Raw genomic sequence first — 21,555 nt, forward strand, 5'->3', positions numbered from 1 at the left:
GAGTCACCTGAGATTTGACCTCAGGCCGGCGTTGGATCAGCCTATAGGCCCAGTTCTCCCCAACCTGGCCACTACTACGCTTAGCTAGTAGCTGGTCAGCCATTCCACGTACGTGGCTAAGCGTAGGGGCAAAGCCTCTAGCGTCAAGCTTCCTTATGTATTGTATAACTGCCTCCTCTTCATGCTTCTGAAGCTTAGATGAGTTAGGGTGGGTATCGCGTCGTGGGGTTCTTCCAGCGCCTTGATGGCTAAGTGTACTTTGAGGAACCCTGTAGATAGCAGCAGCGCGTCGCTGGCTTAGTGACGCGTTAGATTTTATTGCTTGGGTAGCAAGTATAACTCTATCTGCACAGGAAAGTAATTCAATATCAGGTTGTTGAGCCATTGTAATTAATAGTAGAAAGCGTTGTGGTCTTGGCAGAGTGATTCGCTCGGTGGGGTGATTCGCTCGGTGGTGGACCACGTTAGCACAATTTAGACAGTATAAATGTTAGCCGTCATCTTTTCTGTCAGGGCTGGGCTCCGCCCATTCAACCATGCAAGCAGCAAAAGGGTTCAATGCTCACTCTAATAGTGAGCACCTGGGCGGAACAGTACATATCATCAACTCAAGTCAGAGGTGGCCTTCGTCTGGCCACATGCCCGAGCATGCCTGACATTTTCGAGCTGGCTGTGTACCTCAACTCTTTATCCAACAACTGCGTCTCTGTCTCTCTGCATCTGAACTGTTCATCACTCTATCTTTGTTTTTGCAAATCGAACATCTGAACATTCCAACGTTTAAAAGTCTATTTCACCCTGTTGATTGAGCTCTGAACATGGCTGTAGCGCGCAAGTGGGGCGACGACCGTATCAGCTGAGCTTTGAGACTAATTGCCTCGGAATTCTGGCTTCTTGGGAGCTTCGTCCTGCAGCGTTTACCGTATCTTTCCAACACAGCAGCTTGGAACGATCACAGCGATGGCTTAAGCTACATATTGGAGAAGTCGTCGAACCCGCATCCTCCCGCGATCCTACACGACGACAACCCTTACGTTTGACTGGTACACCAAGCTGGTGATGCCTCAGCAGTCTGGGCTATTGGTAGCAACGCTTTTTGCAAGGTTAGGTATGTTGAGGACGGCATCACGCCTGAATTATGTACCTCAGATTTTGTCTAATATCAACAACTAAGTTTAAAAACCCCTAAGATGTTGGCTTAGGTTATAGACGAGGGCAAAAGATATCTCTCTCTTTAGAGGGTACTAGGTCGAACTCTTGACCAAGCTCGGGCAAGTCTGAACATTTGGTGGCGACTCTGCTATGTTACGGCTGTCGCAGATGCTTGCAAGAAATGGCTCTATGGGAAGTCCATTATTTTGGCGGTGTTGATGATTAAAACATACTAGAGTACTACCTTCAGCGCTGTACAAGCGATGGTTTCAGCTCTCTGGACACTTTGTGTGAGGAGATAGGTATGGATTGCTCTGATCTGGTTTTCTGTCACGCTGATTTAGGGCCTACCAACATCATCGTTGAAGAAGAGCAAAGGACAAGAGAAATCGGTGTTATTGATTTTGAGATCGCAAGTTGCTTGCTTCGGGACTGGGTCAGAACCAAGTTCCAGATCTCTTCTGGGATGAATCTATCACCATTGGCACTTCTCCGATTCAACCCTGATGCATGCTCCACAAAGTTCAGTGAGGTCACATTTGACTTTGTGCATGCGGCACTCGATGCAGGATAAGGCGGGTCGTCTCGTTCTTTTCGGCGGCCCATCGCCGTCCGCATCTGCCCGGGCTACACTAGGAAGCTGCTCGGTCATTTGGGCAGCTGCAGAGTCAAAGCAGGCTTTGGATTTCTCCTATTGTGTGACCTCAATCACTAAAGCTGATAATAGAGGCTTTCAGTGTGCAAGACCATGGCAGAGAACCGAAAAAGTAGATTGCAAGAAGGTCGGCGAATCCGAGAAAGCCGAATTCACCGACGCTGTCACCCATCAGGCGTGCCGTGAGCCGAGCATGCGCATAACGTGACCACGATGCTCAAGAGTTCCGACACTGGCGCGCAAATTGATACTGTGCGCGCTCATACGTCGACCCTCGCGCAGCAGGTCTGGTAGAGTCTTTGCCTGTTAACCTCGATTCTTTTCCTGTCCTTCCCGTCATCTCTTCTCTTACAATTGGGCACTTTCTTGTTCGAAACGAAATGCAGAACTTCGTATGTATCGCGAGCGCGGACGAATATGCGACTTATGTTCTTAGAGGTCGCAACAGCGGATGTTACGCAATATTTCCCTACCTTTGGGCCGCTCAATTAACTTCTCGAAGTCGCTCTTACATGAGACAATTGTTGGGACGGACACTTCAGTCAGATGGACGAGCGCTCAGATTCTGAAGTATATAGTAGGATGGAAAACCTGCATCATTAGAATTCGGAGAAGTATGATGATGCTCGTGCAACGAGGCCATTGCGTGATACCAGGTCACGCTGGCGCAACCACAAAAGCCGCGCCCGCCAACCTTCTAGTAGGGTTGTGAACTCAAAACCACCAGTCGTGTCAATTTACGGAAGATAACGTTCATCTTAGCGTTCGATTCTGTCGCAGACACCGCACGGCATTCCTTCCGGTCTCTACTCGTTGCTGAAGATGCCGGCCCACGGTTCACAATTCGCAATCCGAGCCACGACGAGCGAATCCTGTGGCTTTCAGACGACCTTGCGCCTAAAAACGTCTCTGGAGAAAGCTCGGCTGGAATACGGGAAGTTACAGATCGATTCCAGGAAGAACCTGTGAAGGTCAATGGCGATCTCTCCTTATCGCCTGTTCAAGGGTATCTCAATCTAACCATTGACCGTGGAGAGACTCTGAACGAGCAACAGTGTTCTGTTAGGAAACCAGAACATAAAAGACTTTTACACAATGAACACTAAGCTCCACCTCCATTCCTAGTGAATTCTTCATCATGAGCGACAAGTCTCTCTCCACAGTCAACAAGCGGCCTTACCGGTCCGAACCGAGCTTGCACCCCGTACTGCTCGGAACTACCGAAACGACGCAGTTCTGTGGGGTCAACGACAGGGCTCGGTATGTAACTGCAACCTCCTGATTGTTGCCCCACGCGGCGCAACGATTGTGCCATAAAGCGGTGCAATGATGTATCTCAGCTTTGCACCATTTGCAGCCAAACACTGTCCTCTGATCGGATAGTATACAAGATAGTATATATACACGATGCGACGACTTGTTGGACTACCAGCACTTGCTCTCCTATATCTTTGAACCAAGGTCGAGTTATCATCGCTGATCTTTCACGATGGGTGGGGGTCTCTTCCACAGGAAGATTTCGCGAGAAGACGACGCACCCGTCTACACTGCCAACGAAGGTGCAGTCTCGGACGGCAGCCTACAGTATGTTGTCGAGAGGGGTGGCAATACCAGTGAGGTAGCTTACCAGGAGGCTTCTGGTGCCCCGGTCGAGTCTGATTCTCCGCTCGGTTACTCAGTCGGAGCTATCACCATCATCTTCCTCAACCTAAGCAAGATGATTGGTACTGGTATTTATTCGACCCGTAAGTTAATCCACAGGCTATAGTGAGACACGTGCTGACGGAACCTGCAGCTTCCACCATCCTTCGATACACCGGATCGATCGGCGCGGCAATGTTCTACTGGACAACTGGTTTCTTCATCTCCCTATCGTCTATGGGTGTCTACCTTGAATACGCATCGTACTTTCCTAGTCGCTCCGGCTCAGAGGTTGCATACCTCGAACAGGCCTACCCCCGGCCAAAGTACTTCTTTCCCGTCATCTTCGCAGTTCAATCTGTCATCCTCTCATTCAGCAGCAGTAACGCGATTGGTGAGTATTCCATTTACGGCTAATGATGCGCATTCTGATGACCCACAGTGTTGGCTCAATACCTCTTCGCAATCAACGGCGCTGAGCCGGGTGGATGGGAATTAAAGGGTGTTGCGGTTGCTGGTTACACCGTAGCTGTTCTGCGTAAGTGTGACGAAGCTCTACTGACATCACATCTAACCTCTGATCAGTGCTCGCTTTCCACACAAAGTATTCATACTGGCTATCGAATGGTATTGGTATGGTGAAGCTGTTGACTCTCCTTTTCATCTCAATTACCGGTCTTGTCGTCCTCGGCGGCCACACACGTGTCACAGACCCTGGCACGAATTTCTCGCAACCATTCAAGGGCAAAATTACTCCATATGGAGCCACGACTGCCTTATACAGGATTATCTTCTCGTACGCAGGATATGAGAACTCCTTTAACGTGACCAACGAGATCAAGGTACACATGTCATGCCGGGACCGCCGCCTCACGACCGCATGCTGACTTCATCTCAGAATCCTATCAAGACGATTAAGAAGAACGGATTCATCGCGTTGCTTTTGGTCACTGTTCTGTACATTCTGGCCAATGTTGCATACTTCGCTGCCGGTGAGTGTTCACTCTGATCCGACATGCATTCACGCGCTCACATTAAGGAATAGTCCCGAGAGCTGAATTAGAGAAAGCCGAGCAGATCGCAGCTTCTCTCTTCTTCCAGCATGTTTTCGGCTCCAGCGGTGCAGTCAAGGGCCTCAACTTACTTATCGCCCTGAGTGCATTTGGTAACCTGCTCGCTGTCCTGATCGGCCAGTCGCGTCAGATCCGTGAATGCGGAAGGTGAAAACTACACATTTGCATCTCCTTTTCAATCTTACTTACAATCACCAGACAAGGTGTTCTCCCCTACCCACGCTTTTGGGCTTCGACTCGCCCCTTCGGCACGCCCCTCGGTCCCTACTTTGTCAAGTGGGTCTTAACTGTGATCATGATAATCGCACCCCCGGCAGGTGACGCATTCAACTTCATTGTTGACCTGCAAGTCTATCCCGCCTCAATCTTCAACCTGACGCTGGCTTTCGGTCTGATACTCATACGCCGGCGACGCAAGCGTCTCGGTCTTCCGCGCCCGACTTTCAAAGTATGGGACCCGGTTCTCGCATTCAATGTCCTAGTCAATTTGTACTTGATTGTCATGCCGTGGTACCCGCCACCGGGTGGAAAGGGCAATGTGAGCTTTTGGTATGGGACGTATATCGTTACTGGCATCGCCATGTAAGTCTCCGACCGACAGATATCTCGAAACCCTGTTAACTCGATACAGTCTCCTTGTTTGTGGCATTTACTACGTCGGCTGGATCTATGTCCTTCCCAAGGCGCGAGGATACCGCATCCGCCAAGGTGTCATCACGTTGGACAGTGGAGCGAAGACACATAAGTTATTCAAGATTCCTATCGCGGAGCTTGAGGCATGGGATGCTACGCACGATGCGCTTGGTCAGAACTCGAATGATACAGCGAGCTCTAACCAGGATGTGCAGGTGGGAGAGAAATTTGCAGAAAAGGCTTGAGACAAAGCACAACAAGGTTGCAACCTACAGGCACTGATCATTACGCGCAACTTAGCTCCCATCGGAGTGACTGTTCAGGAAATGGACTTGGTAGATAGATTCTGCCGGTTGCGGTAACATGCCCAAGGGTGGCTTCCTGACGTAAAACTGTATATATCTTAAACATAACCTTCTCGAGTTATTTGGATCAAGGATCTCTTTTTATCTCCAACCCTTGCGCGAAGGGTACGTCAAGAATGGCCCACCATCATGTTCCTCTTTTCTGCAATGGAAAGGCATTGCTTGTGGGACATGTGTCGGTTCTCGCGGCAAAGGTAGGTGGTCGATGGGCAAGCCTCCAATTGGAACAATAACACCAAACAGTGATGGCATCGCGTGAAGATATTTGGTGGAGTTCTCCTCCAAATCAGGATTCGTAAACTGCTTTATCCAGGGGTAACCGCTTTATCTAGGGCATGTGAGCTGTAGTACACAGGCCTTGGATAACAGATATAATAGAGGAGTAACGAATGTGTTGAGCATAAAGTCCGAGGACAAAATTAGTGATGCAAATACAAAACATTGAAGTCTCTGAATCAATGTGTCCTAACATGGCTGTTGCCTAATCACAGCGCGCTGGAAGCTGCGAAGCTCTACGTGGCTGCACATTGGCGCATCTATCGCGATAAGGTCGTCTACCAGTCAGCTGATGACCTGTTCTTGTGGGACCCTCAGCAAACAGACAACGAAACCAGGTCAGAGTTTCTAAGCGATACAAGGCGGAGACCAGAGTCGTGTAATGTGGCAATCAAACCAACGAGAGAAGAATGTGGAGAGTGGTTGTTCGTCCAATACTTTTTTAGCAAGCGAGCTTCTTCAACTTACAGGCTACAGTTCAACTGTCGCGGTTTGGGGTCTCTCCTGCACTGACGCTCTGTCGCACCTCACCTAGTGATGAGAGGCTGTTCTATTCTTGCACTCTGTTTACAGCCACCTGTCTACATATACTGTTCGTAGCGTCATACAATACAACTCCAGTACAATCCTTCAATTCTATGCGCACTACACACTCACTGCGACATCAACTCTGCCTTTGCCGTCACAGTACTTGCCTCGACTTCGGTTAGTGTCTTTCTGAACAGGGCGGTAGCTCTGTAGCAGTGGACTGACTCAGACCTGTGGTGAGAGCTGTCATTATTTTCCACGTGGCGCGCTATTCACAGGAGTCGAGAACATCGTGAGGAAAGAGGAGAAGTATGAACTTGTCTTGAGACCCAGTGGATAGTTACATGCATCTTAGTTTTGAAGATGGGAGCTGTAAATGAGTTTCTAGAGACCTGCGTCTCCCCTTTGGCTGTACAAAGTATGTAACTGCGTAAGCAGTGTCGGTCGGAGACTGTGATCAACGAGTGTATTGCTATTTGTTGTCGTGTTGTGATGTTGTGTTGTTCAAGCTCTCAGCTCTCAGGTAAGTGCACTTGCCCACCGGGCAATGCCTGCTACAATAGGATATCATGTGATCTGAGCCACGTGGTTACAAAGTATGTTATGGAATTACATATACCAAACTGACTAGAATGGCGCACGAAAAGAACTAAAAAGCAAGTTTCTGTCCTGCATTCGCGACAACTGAAGCCTTCACATTCGCACTGCCCAACAACGAATACGAGTACGGAAAGCTACTCGCAGTTAAAGTCCCTTGGGGTGCCGTATTCGTACTCTCGCCACCGAAAATTGTGTCGATGACCACCGCATACCCATCCTTTGCGCTGCTTTCAGTGTACACCATCTTCTTGCCGCTATTCTCGAACACGGTGCTCTGCACAAGAGCTTGCGCATCCATGCGAGTGTTCACGCCGGTGCTCTGCTCGTTGTAGTAGTTGTTGAAGATGTGCCCTGTGCCGAAGCGGAGGAGAGGGCCACGCGAGGCGACTTTGTAGAAGTGATTGTTGGCGTAGGTTACGCGAAGGTGGCCGGTATCCTCGGCGGCGTTGGAGTCGGAGTGACCTACGAGTGTACCCTTTGACTATAGCAATGTTTCAGCAAACATTTTCGCAATATCGGTGACAAAGGGCGGAAAGCTTACGTGGTTGTGGAAGTAGGTGTGCGAGATTGTAACAAAGTCTGCAGCGTGCGACAGATCGACAAGCCCATCGTAAGTGTCTTTGTTAACGGTCTCGTCGCCAGACAGATCGCAATGATCAACCCATACATTGGTCGACAGGTTGATGGTAACGGCGTCACCGTAAGCAGCAAGTACCTTGGAGATCTTCAAGTTCCTGACGATCACATTCTTCTGGCCAAGGATGGTGAGGCCGATGCCAGTGAGAGCTGGAAACTGTTAGTGCCGTCTGGAAGGATGCTCGCCTTAGACTAGATCTGGACATACAGCTGCCAGTCTTTCCGACAATCGTCTTGTCTGATGTGACGGACACCTTCGCAGCACCACTGATAATGCCTTGGACGACAATAACACCAGCTCCGGCAGCACTGGCTGCAGCAGAGAGCTGAGGTAACGTGCTCACAGTGGTTGTTGTACCACCAGCGCCTCCATTGGTACTGGCGAGAATGTCAGCACATGTGCCTTTGGCCCAAGCTATATTTACTCACCCTCCGTTCTGTGAAGCGTAACCGATATCGGCTGCATCAGTGATGCTTGCCCTCTTCGCCAGCACTTTAGTAGCACCCTGTTCGATGGTAGGAGTTGGCACTGCTGAGACTAGGGAAGCGACCACGAGGCAAAGGGTTGTAGAGAGCTTCATTGTGAATGCTGCAGGAGAGTCTGATGGGCAATTGCGGAACTTCTATCAGAAGACCTGGTTCATTATGTATCGCTCATCGGCTTTTAATTCGCTGTATGACCGTTGCGACTGTGTTTTGTGCTCTTATGACAAGCTTTCTAGACGCGGGAGATATATTGCCAGAAGGTTCTCTTAGGTGGAAGCGCATTCTTGAATGCTGTTAACAGCACACCACCATTGATTGGAAAGTCCTGTCAGCGCGTCTTTTGATTACCACTTGACTGTCTATGTGCGTTGTCTCAAGGTCTGATTTGACGTGGATGCTCTTGGCAGGTTGGAGATGTATAGTGGTGGCCGGAGAATTCTCCCGTTGGAGGAATAACATGGTCCTGGGGATAGTTATACTCCAGATTATTGTTTGGGAACAAAGTGCAGTGCCAAGTCCCGGGAACATCAATAGTCTTGAATCTGTGTCTAGCGATCGAACAAAGGGTTTTTTAAACTTGGGACTTTCGGTCGCTCCCTTTCATGATGCGACCAAGTGCCAAAGTAGCCGTATTCGTTGCTCAGGACTCGGCTCCTCGAACTTAAACTTATTGCATTTACCTCATACCAACTGGAAGACTTCAAGTTTGTCTTTGCTGAAGAGTTCGCCCTGCATCGTGCCGTGGATGTATGTATCGCCAACGAATGTGAAAGATCGTGGTCTCGGGCTGGAACTAGAAGCAGTATATGCTTTCTCGGATGCCACCGATGCTTGCTCTTGCACAACGCGCAGTACCTACGGCACTTTGCTTCCGCTCAGCAACACTATAGTCACCATGCTGAGCGTCTTTCGGCGCCCATCCCATGTATCCTTTCTCCGCGACTACAAAATTCCTCAAGGCTGACACCAAATTGTCAGCACGCTGAAAGTCGTACATGTTGTTCTACGATGGGTCGTGCAGACGGGTCACATCCACGGCTGCCTGCCATACCTGGTAGAGGGGAAAGTGGGACTGCTGAACCGCCGTTACCGTACGATGGATGATCGCAGATGGGAGCCAATCAGCCTTGGCAAGATGGTTTAGAAACGCAATTGCAACCTCTAAGACTTGCGCATGTTGACGAACTGTTTTAGTTCCAAGCTGCGTACTCGACTGACCATGACTTGAGCGCTCCAGCGGCTCGTTCAAGCCAATCGGAACTCCTGCAACCTTTCCTCATCCCAGCGTTCTCCCTGCATGATACCATGAATATACGCATTTACAATGAAAGTGTAGGCCGGTGGTCTTATATCTTCTTTCGTGGTGATTTCGCTTGTTTCGAGATCGACATGCATGCTCAAATCGACCGGTGTTAGGATGTAACTCAAGGTACTTTGCCTCCACTGAGCAGCACCACGCAGTCTCTGACCTCTACATCTTGATGCGCCCACCCGATGTAACCTCTATCTGTGACGATGAAACTTCTAGCGGCAGAAACCGCCCCGAAAGAAATGTCCAACCAAAGAGTGCCATAGTCTTTCTCAACATCCCCTGGACAACCTAGACTCATGTAGACCTCCCACGTTTTGAATGCGACATAATCATGTTCAGTGACAGGACGAGGTATGGCCTCCCTGTTCTCATCTGCGATAACAACACCACCGTACATAGCATGCCAAAACGCCGTTTCTTTGTCGGCGTACACAGCCCCGCCCAAAGTGCTAATGATGGTAAATTGATCCCGGCAATGAGAAAGACATGTACCCAAGGTGCCAAGGTCCGAGGTGAGCATGATACGATCGATGGAAATACCCGACGATATCACTTGATAGAAGTCTCGAATATCCAGATCAGCATGACTAGAGCCGCTCGCGCCATGTTGTGGAAGGACGTAGAAAATCTGGGTATATTGTGATAGTTGTGATGAATGTGACTGACCAGGATCAAGACAAGGATCCCGCTCAGCAGTCCAGTCAGGAACGTAGCTGGGGAGAGAAGTAGATGATCGGGTGCCACCCTTGCAGCTGATAACGTCTAAGGATCCCGAAAACGTAAAGCACTTCAGTATGATGTCAGTATAGACTTCTGTCGCGGCAGATGTAGCCGCTGTATAGTCGATGGAAAACTGCGCTGAGTTACTTGCTAGCTAGGAGGCAACTGTATATACATTCCCTGAGACGTGCTAGTCCAAGGTAGTCAATAGAGGTGACGATCAAGGCCTATAGGAACGACTTGCACCGCAACAACTTCTTTTGGCGTACGGCTGTAATCAGGGTCCATCGACAGACTCCATCTATGTTCGAGCATACCCAAAACACCGTATATCTTGTCTCGTGGATCCACGCACTGGTGTGATTTGAAGTCTTGCATGGTTTGTATGAAAGAGCGACTTGGGATGATCCTTCGATAGTCTTGAAGCACCGTGAGCTGACGTAAGACCCTCCACACCACGAGCCATTTGTCGTTCACAAGTACCCGTAGCTCAAAGCCTGCGAAAAGTCGACAACATGAGTGGCGACGTCTCTCGTAGTTATCAAACCAGCCTTGAAAAATTTTGTGGTTTATGGTGCGATTGCCGTACTGGAAGTAGACGTCTTTTGCGAGACAGTATTCCTGGACCGTCCAGAGCCGATAGAACCATGGAGAAGTAAAGAATGTGATGATTGAAGCCTGAAGCGTAGTCGAGCTAAGGTTCGTACTATGGCTGACAACACGCGGAGTTAAAGATGGGTCGCAATAAAATCCTCCATCTCGAGCTCCTGCGATCAACATGACCATGACCGCGTCACGTCCGATCCAGTCATCGCCGAGGAACACCACCGTCGATTCCGCCATCCGGTATATACTCTGGATCTAGGCGACCTGATTACTGCGTTCGTTTGAGATCGTCTTGGTTGATGCAGACTGCATCAATCCACATGCAGGAGGGCATGTAGAGGTTGTTGGGGACTTGGAACGGTCGTCCATTTACTTGGATCGTTTTTTGATTTGTTGCATCGCCACATGTGTACGAAAGGGCTTCAAAGGATCCGACATCGCTCAACAATGTGTGCGCGAGGCTGCATCGGATCATGTCGTCCCCAGAAGCGTCCTTTGCCTGCTATGGAGCTGCAGCAAGCTAATGTGTTTGTAGCATCGCCGAGTGATTGTAAGGAAGGCACATGGGCAATGCTTTTCCGAGCGCCATATCGAAAGGCTGCGCAGCGTGTGCAGTTGTTGCTGTTCTGCATGAGATGCGAAGTGGGGTTGACCTGCAGCAAGCTTTGGTGGCTGTGCACCACAACGCTGAAATCGCGCACGATAAGTGCTGTTTCTGGTACTAGAAAGTATTGATCTTTGAATTTTCCTGAACGCCGCGCTATGCTTTAGAGTGATATCATCTGGTCAGCTTGTGTCCTAAAAGCTTGGTATTTCCTCACTCGTCCTGCTGCCACTGATACTCCAGCTTCTCGATATTGGCCTTGCGATTTCTCGATTTAAACCACTCGCTTTCGAAACCATTCCCTCTGTCTACGCCGTCCCACCTGTGTCCAGGACGGATGCCGTATCGGTTTGGTTGAAAGGCGCCTGTGTATAATGGCTTGCCTGTAATGCTGCGATCGGCCTTCTTCTTCTTCAAGAATCCTGCTGCTGGATCGTTCCAATGTCCTCGTTCCTTGAGCTCGTCGTTGAGTTCCGCATCGTCGGCGTATCGTGCGATTGTCATCGTCTTTGCGTCTTGCAGCAACTGTTTCCGTTTCGCGGCAGCCGCATTCTGTACATCTCCTCGAGCTTCCCTCTCCTTCTTCAGCTTTATGCGCTCTTCTTCTTCAGCCTTTTTCCGCGCTTCTGCGCGCTTCATTGCAACATTGATGATGCGACCGCTAGCATCACGATAGATGGTCTCTTGCGCTGCAGCGCCCAGCTCCTTTGTGGCATGCTCAGCTTTTCGTTGTTCTTCATCCTGACGCTCCTTCATATCTGCAGCTACCTGGGCTGCTGTTTGCAACCCCGCTTTCGCGCCAGACTCCAACCTCAGCACTCCTTCTGTATCCACCATCTCAGGTGCCTCGTCTTCGGCGTCTGCGGCTTGCTTGCGGTCGGCGGCTGTTGATGCTATAATTGCGTCTGCGGCGGCTTCATCTGCGGCGAGTTGTTGTGCGTGTGAAGGTGCTGCGACACCCACTGTCGCCCATTTTGCGGCGCTTGTTCCCTTGGACTTCTTCTTAGACTTTTTGAGGTGTGCACCGCCCACTGTAACACTGTCAGCGCTGACCCAGCTGCAACTGTCCCAAGTAAACCTACGAATCATAGGCGCGTCTTCATCGTCTTCGTCTGCCTTATTGTTCCAGCCAAGGTCCTCATCGTCGTTAATTGTGAGACCACCGTTCTTTTCCTTTCTTTTGCGCTTTTTCGATTTTTTCTCCGAGTCCGCTGTGAGGTAGTTCTTCGCCAGATAGTCGGCAAGAGACATGTTGTGGTGGGGTGTTCCTCGAAAGTGTCTACACTCACTCAAGAAAGGGCAAGAGCTGTCGGGCTTGGCATGATGCAGATCACGTGAGAGCGCGTTAAGGCGGTGTTACTTGCGCCGCACTTCAACGATCATACACTGACTCATTATCCCAGAGCCGTGTACTCATTTGGTGAATACATATATTGAGTGTTTGGGTGAAGCCCAACATCAACACATGCGTTGACTTCTCAGAACACCAGTCACGATCAACGTCATGCCGCCAAGCGCACACTCAGAAGAAGCATGGCTGTGGCATACAACAGTCTGCGAGGCGATACAAGAGGTACCTCGAGGTAAGGTGACAAGTTATGGGCACATAGCAAGGCTGGTTGGGAAACGTAAGCGCTCCATATACATGGTTGTGACACGACGATGGATCACGGATCACTGACATGCTGTAGCCCAGTGTCCGAGGTAAGACACGGCATCACAGTGGCACATCAGCTTTATGCTGCTAATGCGTGACGTCAAAGACAAGTCGGTGTCTGCCTCAAGCACCTGCCTACGCCGTCGACGGATCCAAACAAGAAGAGCCCAGCCTTCCACAGCGGTAACGTGCCCTGGCAGCGCGTGATCAACTCTAAAGGCGGCATCAGTCCCAGGTCAGTATCCCGTCTTTGTCCAAGCCGCTCACCTTGCGTGACCTTCTTTGAGGTCTATATCTGACATTGCCCAAGAGGACCAGGCGCAGCTGGCCATCAGGCTGATTCTTTGCGGAGAGAAGGCGTGGAGGTCAGTGAGGACAGCATGGGTCAATACACTGTCGACTTTAAGTACTATGGTTGGTTCCCGGATGTGCTTCCAAGCGAAACAGGCTTGGTGGAGAGCAGCGACAAGGAGACTGTTGAGGAGGCAGCAGCCTACCATACCTAAGAGCGTTGGCGCAGACCCAGGAACGGCGACTGTGTTTATGATGAGGCCTTTCTCGCACGGCATTGCTTCGCGAGGTCCTGTTATTGATAGGATCAAAGATGAGGTCCGTGTCAGCAGTCTCGCCCAGGGGACCGAGCGCGGCATTCCCACGGAATGCAGGTTATGGAATAGGTACTCGCCGAGTGAGGGTTCGGGTGGAGAGGTGGCCGTCCTAGCCGCAAAGGGCGCAGGCTGATGACTCGGCCAGTTCCGGATCGTTATCAGGCTAGAGTTTGAGGGGCCGGTCGTATGCTGTAATTAGCCACACTCGCTGAGGTCACTCAGCTGCAAGCGCGCAGCATGTCTTGTCTCAACAGAGTGGCCTTGCTGGTACAGCTCATGAAGCCAATGCCTTGCTGTAATGATAACAAGAGTTGAGATTGTTGCTATGCACGGCCTATCGATAGCCGCGTGTTTGTTGTTAAGATGACGAGATGCATGTTGGGGATGCCGTGACGGCTACTGTTTGAAGGATGCCGAAGTGTGGGGTCCGATCGAGTGCATCGAACCTCTACTCTGACCAACAACGGTCAATGTTCAGCCTTTAGACCACCCACGTTTGCGAGAACAAGGCGCATGATACCCTGGTGATGCCATCATGGGCAAAGGCCACCAACGCGTCAAACCGGATCCCAGGCGGGCTGACGGGCCTCGGCGTATCGGAGCTGGCCCAGGTGATCACGTAGCTAACAGCTACCCGCGCCTCAAGCTCCAAGCTCCTTATCAGTGACCACACTGTGGATAACAAAGGCGCCCACGACGTATAGCACTGCATAAAGGGCGTTTCACCTGTAAGAGTAAACAGCTTCCCCGCGCTTCCATGAGCTCCGTCCCCTATCTGAGTACCTGCATCGCCACTTACCTGCCTAAAACTGAGTCACTCTCAACAAGACAGTCATACCCGAGACCCAAGACAGCTGCTTCCAGTCACCAGTCACGCCTTCACCCATTATCGAGCTTATTACTGCCTGCCGTAGCTGCCGTTTGTCGACCTCGTCATTCACCCATTCCTCCACCACCAAGCTCCCTATCTAGCTCCCTACCATACTCCAACGCACCCTCAGCCTACTCTTCCACCAACACACACCTCTTATCAGCTAGGCCAGCCTACTAGATAATCGCCATGGCTTCTGAACAGACCTACACCTGTGATCTCCGCAGCGATGCCAAGGAGTTCCGCCGTGACAAGGACAGCAGGGTGAAGTGGTCGAACGGACCTTCTTACGGCCCTGGGCGACGCGTCGAGGACGGTAAGCCTCGCCCTGCTCGCGTCTACCCGCACGTCAAGTGAGTTGCCGCGACTTCCAGGTCCCTGAACGGCCGCTGATGTGCACAGGGCGTCCTACCCTGGCCCAATGAAGGCTAGGACTGCTCTCAACAAGGACATGAGCGTCGCTAGTGACGACTCGTCAGCAGACGAGGAAGTCGAGCATCCATCGACCGCCCCTGCGCCAGACGCCGAGGTCGCCTACTCGTACGATGCCGAGCGAGGACCAACACATGGCAGCCAGATCCTCAACGTTGCCCTCGAGAAGGCCATCGAGCGATACGAGATCCGTGAGACAGACAGGCTGATCAAGAACGAGTACGAGGTGCTGGATGCGGATGGCGAGCTCCTATCGCCAGCTCCAAAGAAGAGGCATGTTGCGCCTGAGGATGCCGATTACGAGTTCGTCGACGCGTAACGCCTTCGATCTCGCGGCGCCCAGTGTCTCTTCCATCTTTGTTTCCTTCAGCGTTGAATTTGCATACACTTGACCGGCGTTTCTCCTTACATTTCACTGGCTCATCGCCATCTCTATATCAACCACTGGTTTGACGTGTTTCATCTGCATTGTACGGTCTATGGCATCAATAGGTGAGCGTACGGCGCTTTCTTAGGACTTGAGCAGCCCTATACCACGCTGGCTTGCTTCGAGATGGTTACTTCATTATTCGGTTATGGCAGGTTGGTTGTCGGAACATCCTTGTCAATCTGTCAGTGGACTTGGTCCGCGCATTCAGTACCATGGTACATCCTACTAGTCAGGGCTAATGCGAATACCGAGTTGCATGAATTCATGCTTCTCAAATCTGGACACCTGTGAAAACAAAATCAAGTAACGGAGGCGATTCGAGGCTATTCGAGGCTGTGAAATCGTCAGCGACTAACCATCCTCTTACAGTGTGTCTAGTTTCAAGCCGAAGCCGAAAGTGGTGATGCGCCTTTGCCAAGGCGTTATCGCTCAGCAGAAGCGTACGTCATATTGCACCCTTTCCAGAACAATTCCTTTTCCCGACTAATGACAGCGAAGTGTGCCAATCATCACGAAGCGCACTGGCGCATCGTCACTCACTGACACTTCGATCCATGGCCTGAGTTCTTCCTTCTTCTTCCGACAGCACCTGCTGCTCGGATTGCCCACGCACCACACTCGGGGAACACTTCACATACCTACTCCACAATTCTGGCACCATGCCTGGAAGCCGACCAAGATGGATGCTGCATGTGCAGGCCGTGTTTTGGAGGTTTCTCATGGGGATTGGCATGTCTCTCCACAAAATGGCACGACCTCGGCCTTCTCGACCTGCGTTTCACCGAGACATCGACGCGACTATTTCACCCATCAAAGGCCAATTTCGAATACATTTCTACGTACCGAAGGACTACAAGCGCTATAAAAAGCTCAAGGGGAGTAAGAAGTATCCTTGCGTCATCAACTTTCATGGCGGAGGCTTCGTCCTAGGAACAGCGCACGACGATGCGCGCTGGTCGAATATCGTGGTCAAGGAGGTCGGCGCAGTCGTTGTGTCTGTCGCATATCGCCTCGCACCCGAATACCCATTCCCCACAGCCGTTGAAGATGGCGCGGACGCAATACTATGGCTTGCGCAAAACGCAGAAGAGCTCATGCTCGACCCTGACCGCTTTGCAGTGTCAGGCTTCTCGTCTGGAGGCAACATGAGCTTTACAGTACCCTTATGCCTACAGGGAGAGCTATTCGACCGCGACCAAACTGGCGCATCGATCAGAGACGGTCGTGCGGGTAGTGTACCAAACGCCGTCATCCAGCCTCCACCGACTGCCAACTCAACTAATACAGCGCAAAGCTCCAGCTCGCGCATACCGCTCATACGGCAGCAATCACGTCTCGACCGGATCGCCATGATGCGCCAGACCGGTGCCTCTTCGCTGTCCCTAGTCACATCATACAAAGAAGGGCCAGCTGTGTCAGTGATGACAACAGCCAACAACAGAGTTGTCAAGATCAGAGGCATAGTCTCCTTCTACCCACCCACCGACTACACAGTAACCCGCGCCCAACGCCGAGCCACATGCGCACGCGCCGACCAGAACCTCCCCGCCGTCTTCACCGAGCTCTTTGACGACTCGTACCTCCAACCGCCCTCGCTCGACCTCGCACACCCCTGGCTCAGCCCCGGTCAGGCACCGATACACATGCTTGAAGCGTTGCCAGATGATATCGTCATGTTTTGCTGCGAGTGGGACATGCTGCTCGCCGAGGGTGAGCGGTTCAGGGATAAGCTGCAGAAGGACCTGGGGAAGCGCGTACACTACCATTGTGTGCCTGGCGTACCGCACGGTAAGCTTTCCAGGTACCTAGATCGAGTTATATTGGTATGCTAACGTTACAAATAGGCTGGGATAAGGCGCCGAATCCGCTTAGAGAGTCACCAGGCGCGAGGCAGCAGTATATGGTTGCGTGTAAGGAGCTGAGACGCATGTTTGAGATTGATGAGGACGAGGAGGAAGATCATAAACATGCGGATCTGCCGTGTAGGAAGTATCATAAGAGTGTGGATATGGGGAAGCTGCAGGTGCCGCCGAGTTGAGCGCACTGAATACCACCGCTTGAACGTCTGTTGCAGTTTGGGTCTCAAACACCACAACACCTCGCAAGTCTTATACCCGTTCCTCGATTTCTCGCAGTACTACTATCTTGCACAAAATCACAACAAAACGGGCTAACAGGACTCTGAATATCTCCTAACGTAGCTTTGCCCTTTTGTCTTTGACTGATACTGCTGATATAGTGTCTCTGTCAAAAATCTTGCAGCGCAACTTCAGCTTCGTGCCAAGCGTTTACATACCAACCTAGAGGTCTCCAGAAGCTTCAAGCTAAAGTGCAGTTGAGAGCAAGGAAGCGGATACGTTTGATATATTTACGGTTCTGGGGAATGACTACTGCGTTCAGCAGTACCGATCAGCTGCCAAGGTGGGGCTGGACTCTAATACGCACGACGTGCAGCTAACCTTCGAAGCCAGGAGTCCTCAGCCTGGCCCCGCACCAAACATCCAAAGACTACAGCCACACCCACTGCAACGAAGACCGCGATCAGGATGAAGGAAAAGGCTTCGATCGGGGAGCGCTTTCCGTGGCGACCAGATGTTTCCGACGACCGTGAACATCTTTGTGATCGATGCAGCGCACTGAACCTGGGATCCTACTCTGATGTACAGGAAGAGAAGGAAAGAGGAACGATCGCTTTCATCGAGAAAGCGTCGATGCGGAGAGGCTGTAAGCTATGTAAGCAATTTGGTTGCATCTTCGCAGCGCTCGAGTCCATTCGTAAAGAAAGTTCCGGTCACAGCTCATTTACGCTCGACTATCGGCGCCTCCGAACTGAGCGATGGAACGACTTCTACATTCGCGTGCGTTTCATGGAATTTAGTAAGATTTTCGACTTCGACTTCGACTTCTACCCAACAACGCCACTTGATCTGGAAGATTCCTGGATACCCATCGTCAAAACTATGACATCGAATACTTCAAACCTTGATCTTGCTCAGCGGTGGCTGAGAATCTGCCAGTCTTCTCATGCACGCTGTCAGCGTCTGCAAGCCCGATGCGAGATATTACGAGTTATCGATTGCAGAGAGAAGACGTTGCGCCTCATTGACTCTTCAGAGCCGTACGCCTGTCTGAGCTATGTTTGGGGCGACCACCCCACGGGTGAGAAGGGAGACTGGACCTCGACTTTGCGCCGTGCACCGCGAACCATACAAGATGCGATGTCAGTAACTTTGAGCCTTGGTATCGCATATCTATGGGTTGATCGATACTGTATCGATCAGGACAATCCAGAGGAAAAGCATGAAATTATACGCAGTATGGACTTGATATACCAGGGCGCTGAGATCACGATCGTAGCCCCTACGGGTCCAGATCCTCACTATGGCCTTCCTGGGGTTGATGCAACACCAAGGCGCTGCCAGTTGAGCCTTGCTGTTGGAAAGCACACATTTGTATCCACAGAAAATATGCGAGAGCAAATCCATGCTGCAGTATGGAGCAGCCGAGGTTGGACATATCAAGAGATGCTGATGTCGCGCCGACGTATAGTTTTTACCGACTCACAGATGTACTTTCAATGTGCAAGTGCAGTTTGGTTGGAGTCGCTTGATTTGGCTGCGACAGATCCCCAATCTCAGTTATACGAGCAATTCCGCGTCTTCCCGACCTTCGAAGCCAACAACGGTTTCGACGAGATTCAGAACCGCCTGAAAGAGTACTATCAGCGACGTCTGTCATTCAAAACAGATGCAATCCACGCTTTCTCTGGTATCTGCAATGCGCATGTGACGGACGCCGGGCCAGTTGCACTCACTCACTTCTATGGAGTTCCCATAGTGTTTCCGGACACTTGCCACCAAATAGCCCAGACGACATTCATTGAGGCGCTGAACTGGAGAATTTTGCATCGAGACTCCGTACTGGAGCCCTTGATGTTTCCTCTGATATTTCCATCATGGTCCTGGGCTTCCGTGAAGGCGCGGTCCTCAAGCAATAGTAACGAGGGTGAATACATCAAGCCGTATCACTTCTGCACAGACCAAGCCGACCTCCGAATCAGTCTCCAATCGAAACGTGGCTACCAAGTCGAACTTGGCAAGATTTTGGCAGGACATGTCAGAACGGAGTACACAAGCTTTGAGCCGGTACTATGCATTACCGGCTACGTTTTGAGAGGTTGTTTCACTCGCGTCGTATCCGGGGCTGCTGGGGCGGGAGGCTTGCAGCTCGATAGCAGAGACGTTCATGACTTTAGCAATGTCGTAGCCTTGCTGCTGGGTGTTACACGTGAACCATCGATAGGGAGATCACATGGTCTTGCAAAACGGTATAAGTTCCATTGTCTCCTGATAGAGCGGTTAACGCCGCAGCAATTGTTGCATTCGAAGTGCAGCTCGAATGGACAAAGCGGCTTTCGACGCATAGGCGTGTGGACTCCACCCATATTGCCGAGTGCTGTTGGTGGTGATGATTTTGCTACATCAGAGTCCATAAGAGCCCTCTTGATCGACAGAATGTCTGATGAAAAGGGCGCATGGACCTGGTCGCGAGAGACGCTCAGCCTTTTCTAGCTGCATTTACGTTCATCCTGATGATGCTCCCATCCTCGTGCAAAGTATATATCAAGAGTTATCGATAATCGATTGTGTCTGAAGCAAACTGAGGCCTCGCAGATGAACGTTAAGGCCTATGCTTCGGCGCCATCTATCTCTCCCTTCGACTCAGCGGCCGACTACTGTGCAGCAGCCCTCGCATACTTCAACGAACCATGAAACAATTTGACAACTCCCATACATCAAATTTCACAACAATCGCCCTGAAACCCTGCTGGATCAATATTGGCAACATATCCACACTCAACACACCAATATCACGCATTAGCCGCCATCCCAAACTTTACCCAGGAGGTACTCACCCAGAGATCGACAGATCGGTCGCATGCGCCGTCGCTCCAAACCTGCCCACCGCCTTCGCAAACATCTGATGCGGCACGCCACCCAGCGCACTCGACAGACCCAGACCGGCATCAATCATGTAATCACCGAGTCCGAACATCAACGCACTCACACCAGGCACAGCAGAAATCTCCTGGATGTTCTCAACACCCTTGATGGACTCGATCTGCGAGATGATGCAGACGTGGTTGTTGCTGGTTGCAATGTTGTAGCTGTCGTTGTTTGTCCATAGGATAGTTTCTCGCCTTTAGCCGGAGAGCGGTGGCAATATATGTGGATGCATCAACGTGTCCAACATGGATCAAAGCAGTTGCAGTTGTACTGTAGGGATTGGCTGTGGGTGGCATGGGGTGCTGATGTAAGATTTGGCGTCTCGGATCCTGCACAGCGTGAACGACAGTTGCACAAGAGTCCGGACGAACATGAGATTTTAAATTGTATGATTCTTTTCTCCTCTTCAAAAGATGTGCGCTGTAACAGTTTCGGATTTTGCACGCTAACGCTGGCGTCGTAAATGGTTGTGGCCGTTGCGATGGCGGTGGTTACACGAAGTGGTGTTGTTGCGCTAGATATTTTTGTCTTTCTTCTCTAACCCAAAGCCGTGCTGTTTTATCTCCTAGACTAGTTATTGTTCATGATGTCTCGCTCTTTTTTTGTCGTTCACAGCGACGGCTTCGTCCACATCGGCTGCATATGAGGCGGCAGCGGTGGGCTTGGTGTCGAGTTCCTAAGCGGTGATCCAGGCGCCAATGTCGATGACTGACTCTGATAGCTTGGGGCTATGCTATGTGTCGACGGTTGTGTGCGAATCTTCTGTTGGCTGACATGCACAGCAGGCTTCTGCAGGATCGTATTGACTGGTCTTGCTGGTTCTCGTGTCTGTGCAAGCGCTGGTGCCGAGAAGGTGACCTCTCCCTTCTCTGCTGCTGACTCTTCCAGCTCAGCGGCCTTCTTGGCCTTCTTGTTCCGAGAGAACATGCAGCCGAGGATAGGTAGCAGGACGAGCATAACCATGACGCTGCCAGCGGCGATGCCAGCCCAGACGCCCATCTGTAGCTTGACCACCATGTTTTAATTGGTTGCCTTCGATCAAAGGACAGGATAGTGTGGTAGGTTGCGATGGTCCTCGAGGAACGTGCACCGTGGTAGGGATGATAGCGAATGAGTATTGATAGTGGTACAGCTGCTGTCGATCGTGATCACTGGTCGTAACGAGGTCTAGTACTCTGATCCTAGGTATGAGGACGAACGGCGTGTATGTAGCGAATGGCTGATCGAAGGGTCTGAATGCTGACAAGTACGTCTCCCTCTTCGC

At 51.0% G+C, this 21,555-nt stretch overlaps 11 protein-coding genes across 11 annotated transcripts; 5 read left to right on the top strand and 6 right to left on the bottom strand.

Annotated features, from left to right (window-relative positions):
- M421DRAFT_246478 (uncharacterized protein) lies at positions 1 to 516 on the bottom strand. Its single transcript, XM_033588557.1, has 2 exons — positions 113 to 516; positions 1 to 74 (listed from the first exon to the last, which is right to left on the bottom strand). The coding sequence occupies exons 1-2, from the start codon at positions 383 to 385 to the stop codon at positions 72 to 74; spliced, it is 276 nt and encodes a 91-aa protein (XP_033452917.1). The 5' UTR covers positions 386 to 516; the 3' UTR covers positions 1 to 71.
- A 1,029-nt stretch (positions 517 to 1,545) lies between these two features.
- Positions 1,546 to 1,895, bottom strand: M421DRAFT_416291 (uncharacterized protein). Its single transcript, XM_033591006.1, has one exon. It carries the CDS (start codon positions 1,802 to 1,804, stop codon positions 1,628 to 1,630), a length of 177 nt encoding a protein of 58 aa, XP_033452918.1. The 5' UTR covers positions 1,805 to 1,895; the 3' UTR covers positions 1,546 to 1,627.
- A 1,013-nt stretch (positions 1,896 to 2,908) lies between these two features.
- On the top strand, positions 2,909 to 5,500 carry M421DRAFT_246434 (amino acid transporter). Its single transcript, XM_033588556.1, has 8 exons — positions 2,909 to 3,552; positions 3,603 to 3,842; positions 3,891 to 3,986; positions 4,034 to 4,290; positions 4,347 to 4,440; positions 4,494 to 4,668; positions 4,720 to 5,103; positions 5,153 to 5,500. The coding sequence occupies exons 1-8, from the start codon at positions 3,297 to 3,299 to the stop codon at positions 5,397 to 5,399; spliced, it is 1,749 nt and encodes a 582-aa protein (XP_033452919.1). The 5' UTR covers positions 2,909 to 3,296; the 3' UTR covers positions 5,400 to 5,500.
- Positions 5,501 to 6,621: 1,121 nt separating this feature from the next.
- M421DRAFT_246492 (polysaccharide lyase family 1 protein) lies at positions 6,622 to 8,338 on the bottom strand. Its single transcript, XM_033588558.1, has 4 exons — positions 7,989 to 8,338; positions 7,768 to 7,937; positions 7,465 to 7,709; positions 6,622 to 7,404 (listed from the first exon to the last, which is right to left on the bottom strand). The coding sequence occupies exons 1-4, from the start codon at positions 8,138 to 8,140 to the stop codon at positions 6,973 to 6,975; spliced, it is 999 nt and encodes a 332-aa protein (XP_033452920.1). The 5' UTR covers positions 8,141 to 8,338; the 3' UTR covers positions 6,622 to 6,972.
- Positions 8,339 to 10,192: 1,854 nt separating this feature from the next.
- On the bottom strand, positions 10,193 to 11,013 carry M421DRAFT_246504 (uncharacterized protein). Its single transcript, XM_033588559.1, has one exon. The coding sequence runs from the start codon at positions 10,918 to 10,920 to the stop codon at positions 10,282 to 10,284; it is 639 nt and encodes a 212-aa protein (XP_033452921.1). The 5' UTR covers positions 10,921 to 11,013; the 3' UTR covers positions 10,193 to 10,281.
- A 487-nt stretch (positions 11,014 to 11,500) lies between these two features.
- Positions 11,501 to 12,538, bottom strand: M421DRAFT_53293 (uncharacterized protein; the record flags this gene model as incomplete). The annotated part of the gene is made up of 2 exons (XM_033595098.1): positions 11,501 to 12,318; positions 12,370 to 12,538. The coding sequence occupies 2 exons, from the start codon at positions 12,536 to 12,538 to the stop codon at positions 11,501 to 11,503; spliced, it is 987 nt and encodes a 328-aa protein (XP_033452922.1).
- Positions 12,539 to 12,791: 253 nt separating this feature from the next.
- Positions 12,792 to 13,450, top strand: M421DRAFT_1285 (uncharacterized protein; the record flags this gene model as incomplete). The annotated part of the gene is made up of 4 exons (XM_033587353.1): positions 12,792 to 12,870; positions 12,979 to 12,991; positions 13,051 to 13,179; positions 13,255 to 13,450. The coding sequence occupies 4 exons, from the start codon at positions 12,792 to 12,794 to the stop codon at positions 13,448 to 13,450; spliced, it is 417 nt and encodes a 138-aa protein (XP_033452923.1).
- A 782-nt stretch (positions 13,451 to 14,232) lies between these two features.
- M421DRAFT_416298 (uncharacterized protein) lies at positions 14,233 to 15,567 on the top strand. Its single transcript, XM_033591007.1, has 2 exons — positions 14,233 to 14,776; positions 14,826 to 15,567. Exons 1-2 carry the CDS (start codon positions 14,613 to 14,615, stop codon positions 15,172 to 15,174), a joined length of 513 nt encoding a protein of 170 aa, XP_033452924.1. The 5' UTR covers positions 14,233 to 14,612; the 3' UTR covers positions 15,175 to 15,567.
- Positions 15,568 to 15,944: 377 nt separating this feature from the next.
- Positions 15,945 to 17,323, top strand: M421DRAFT_53582 (uncharacterized protein; the record flags this gene model as incomplete). The annotated part of the gene is made up of 2 exons (XM_033595134.1): positions 15,945 to 17,073; positions 17,130 to 17,323. The coding sequence occupies 2 exons, from the start codon at positions 15,945 to 15,947 to the stop codon at positions 17,321 to 17,323; spliced, it is 1,323 nt and encodes a 440-aa protein (XP_033452925.1).
- A 297-nt stretch (positions 17,324 to 17,620) lies between these two features.
- M421DRAFT_246652 (HET-domain-containing protein) lies at positions 17,621 to 20,045 on the top strand. The gene is made up of 3 exons (XM_033588560.1): positions 17,621 to 17,706; positions 17,757 to 19,900; positions 19,959 to 20,045. The coding sequence occupies exon 2, from the start codon at positions 17,832 to 17,834 to the stop codon at positions 19,854 to 19,856; it is 2,025 nt and encodes a 674-aa protein (XP_033452926.1). The 5' UTR covers positions 17,621 to 17,706; positions 17,757 to 17,831; the 3' UTR covers positions 19,857 to 19,900; positions 19,959 to 20,045.
- A 151-nt stretch (positions 20,046 to 20,196) lies between these two features.
- M421DRAFT_1288 (uncharacterized protein) lies at positions 20,197 to 21,308 on the bottom strand (the record flags this gene model as incomplete). Its single annotated transcript, XM_033587356.1, has 2 exons — positions 20,197 to 20,452; positions 20,905 to 21,308. The coding sequence occupies 2 exons, from the start codon at positions 21,306 to 21,308 to the stop codon at positions 20,197 to 20,199; spliced, it is 660 nt and encodes a 219-aa protein (XP_033452927.1).
- Positions 21,309 to 21,555: the final 247 nt, after the last annotated feature.

Source organism: Didymella exigua, assembly GCF_010094145.1.
Source record: "Didymella exigua CBS 183.55 unplaced genomic scaffold M421scaffold_3, whole genome shotgun sequence".
Classification (NCBI taxonomy): domain Eukaryota; kingdom Fungi; phylum Ascomycota; class Dothideomycetes; order Pleosporales; family Didymellaceae; genus Didymella; species Didymella exigua.

Bases quoted from the DNA above. Each gene is read 5' to 3' on its own strand.
- M421DRAFT_416298 (XM_033591007.1), top strand. From the start codon at position 14,613: ATGGCTTCTGAACAGACCTACACCTGTGATCTCCGCAGCGATGCCAAG. The intron at 14,777-14,825 runs GTGAGTTGCCGC...TGATGTGCACAG, and splicing joins CGCGTCTACCCGCACGTCAA to GGCGTCCTACCCTGGCCCAA.
- M421DRAFT_246504 (XM_033588559.1), bottom strand. From the start codon at position 10,920: ATGGCGGAATCGACGGTGGTGTTCCTCGGCGATGACTGGATCGGACGT.
- M421DRAFT_416291 (XM_033591006.1), bottom strand. From the start codon at position 1,804: ATGACCGAGCAGCTTCCTAGTGTAGCCCGGGCAGATGCGGACGGCGAT.
- M421DRAFT_246492 (XM_033588558.1), bottom strand. From the start codon at position 8,140: ATGAAGCTCTCTACAACCCTTTGCCTCGTGGTCGCTTCCCTAGTCTCA. The intron at 7,938-7,988 runs GTGAGTAAATAT...CATTCTCGCCAG, and splicing joins TACGCTTCACAGAACGGAGG to TACCAATGGAGGCGCTGGTG. The intron at 7,405-7,464 runs GTAAGCTTTCCG...ACATTGCTATAG, and splicing joins ACACCTACTTCCACAACCAC to TCAAAGGGTACACTCGTAGG.
- M421DRAFT_246434 (XM_033588556.1), top strand. From the start codon at position 3,297: ATGGGTGGGGGTCTCTTCCACAGGAAGATTTCGCGAGAAGACGACGCA. The intron at 3,553-3,602 runs GTAAGTTAATCC...CGGAACCTGCAG, and splicing joins TACTGGTATTTATTCGACCC to CTTCCACCATCCTTCGATAC. The intron at 3,987-4,033 runs GTAAGTGTGACG...ACCTCTGATCAG, and splicing joins TTACACCGTAGCTGTTCTGC to TGCTCGCTTTCCACACAAAG.
- M421DRAFT_246652 (XM_033588560.1), top strand. From the start codon at position 17,832: ATGAAGGAAAAGGCTTCGATCGGGGAGCGCTTTCCGTGGCGACCAGAT.
- M421DRAFT_246478 (XM_033588557.1), bottom strand. From the start codon at position 385: ATGGCTCAACAACCTGATATTGAATTACTTTCCTGTGCAGATAGAGTT.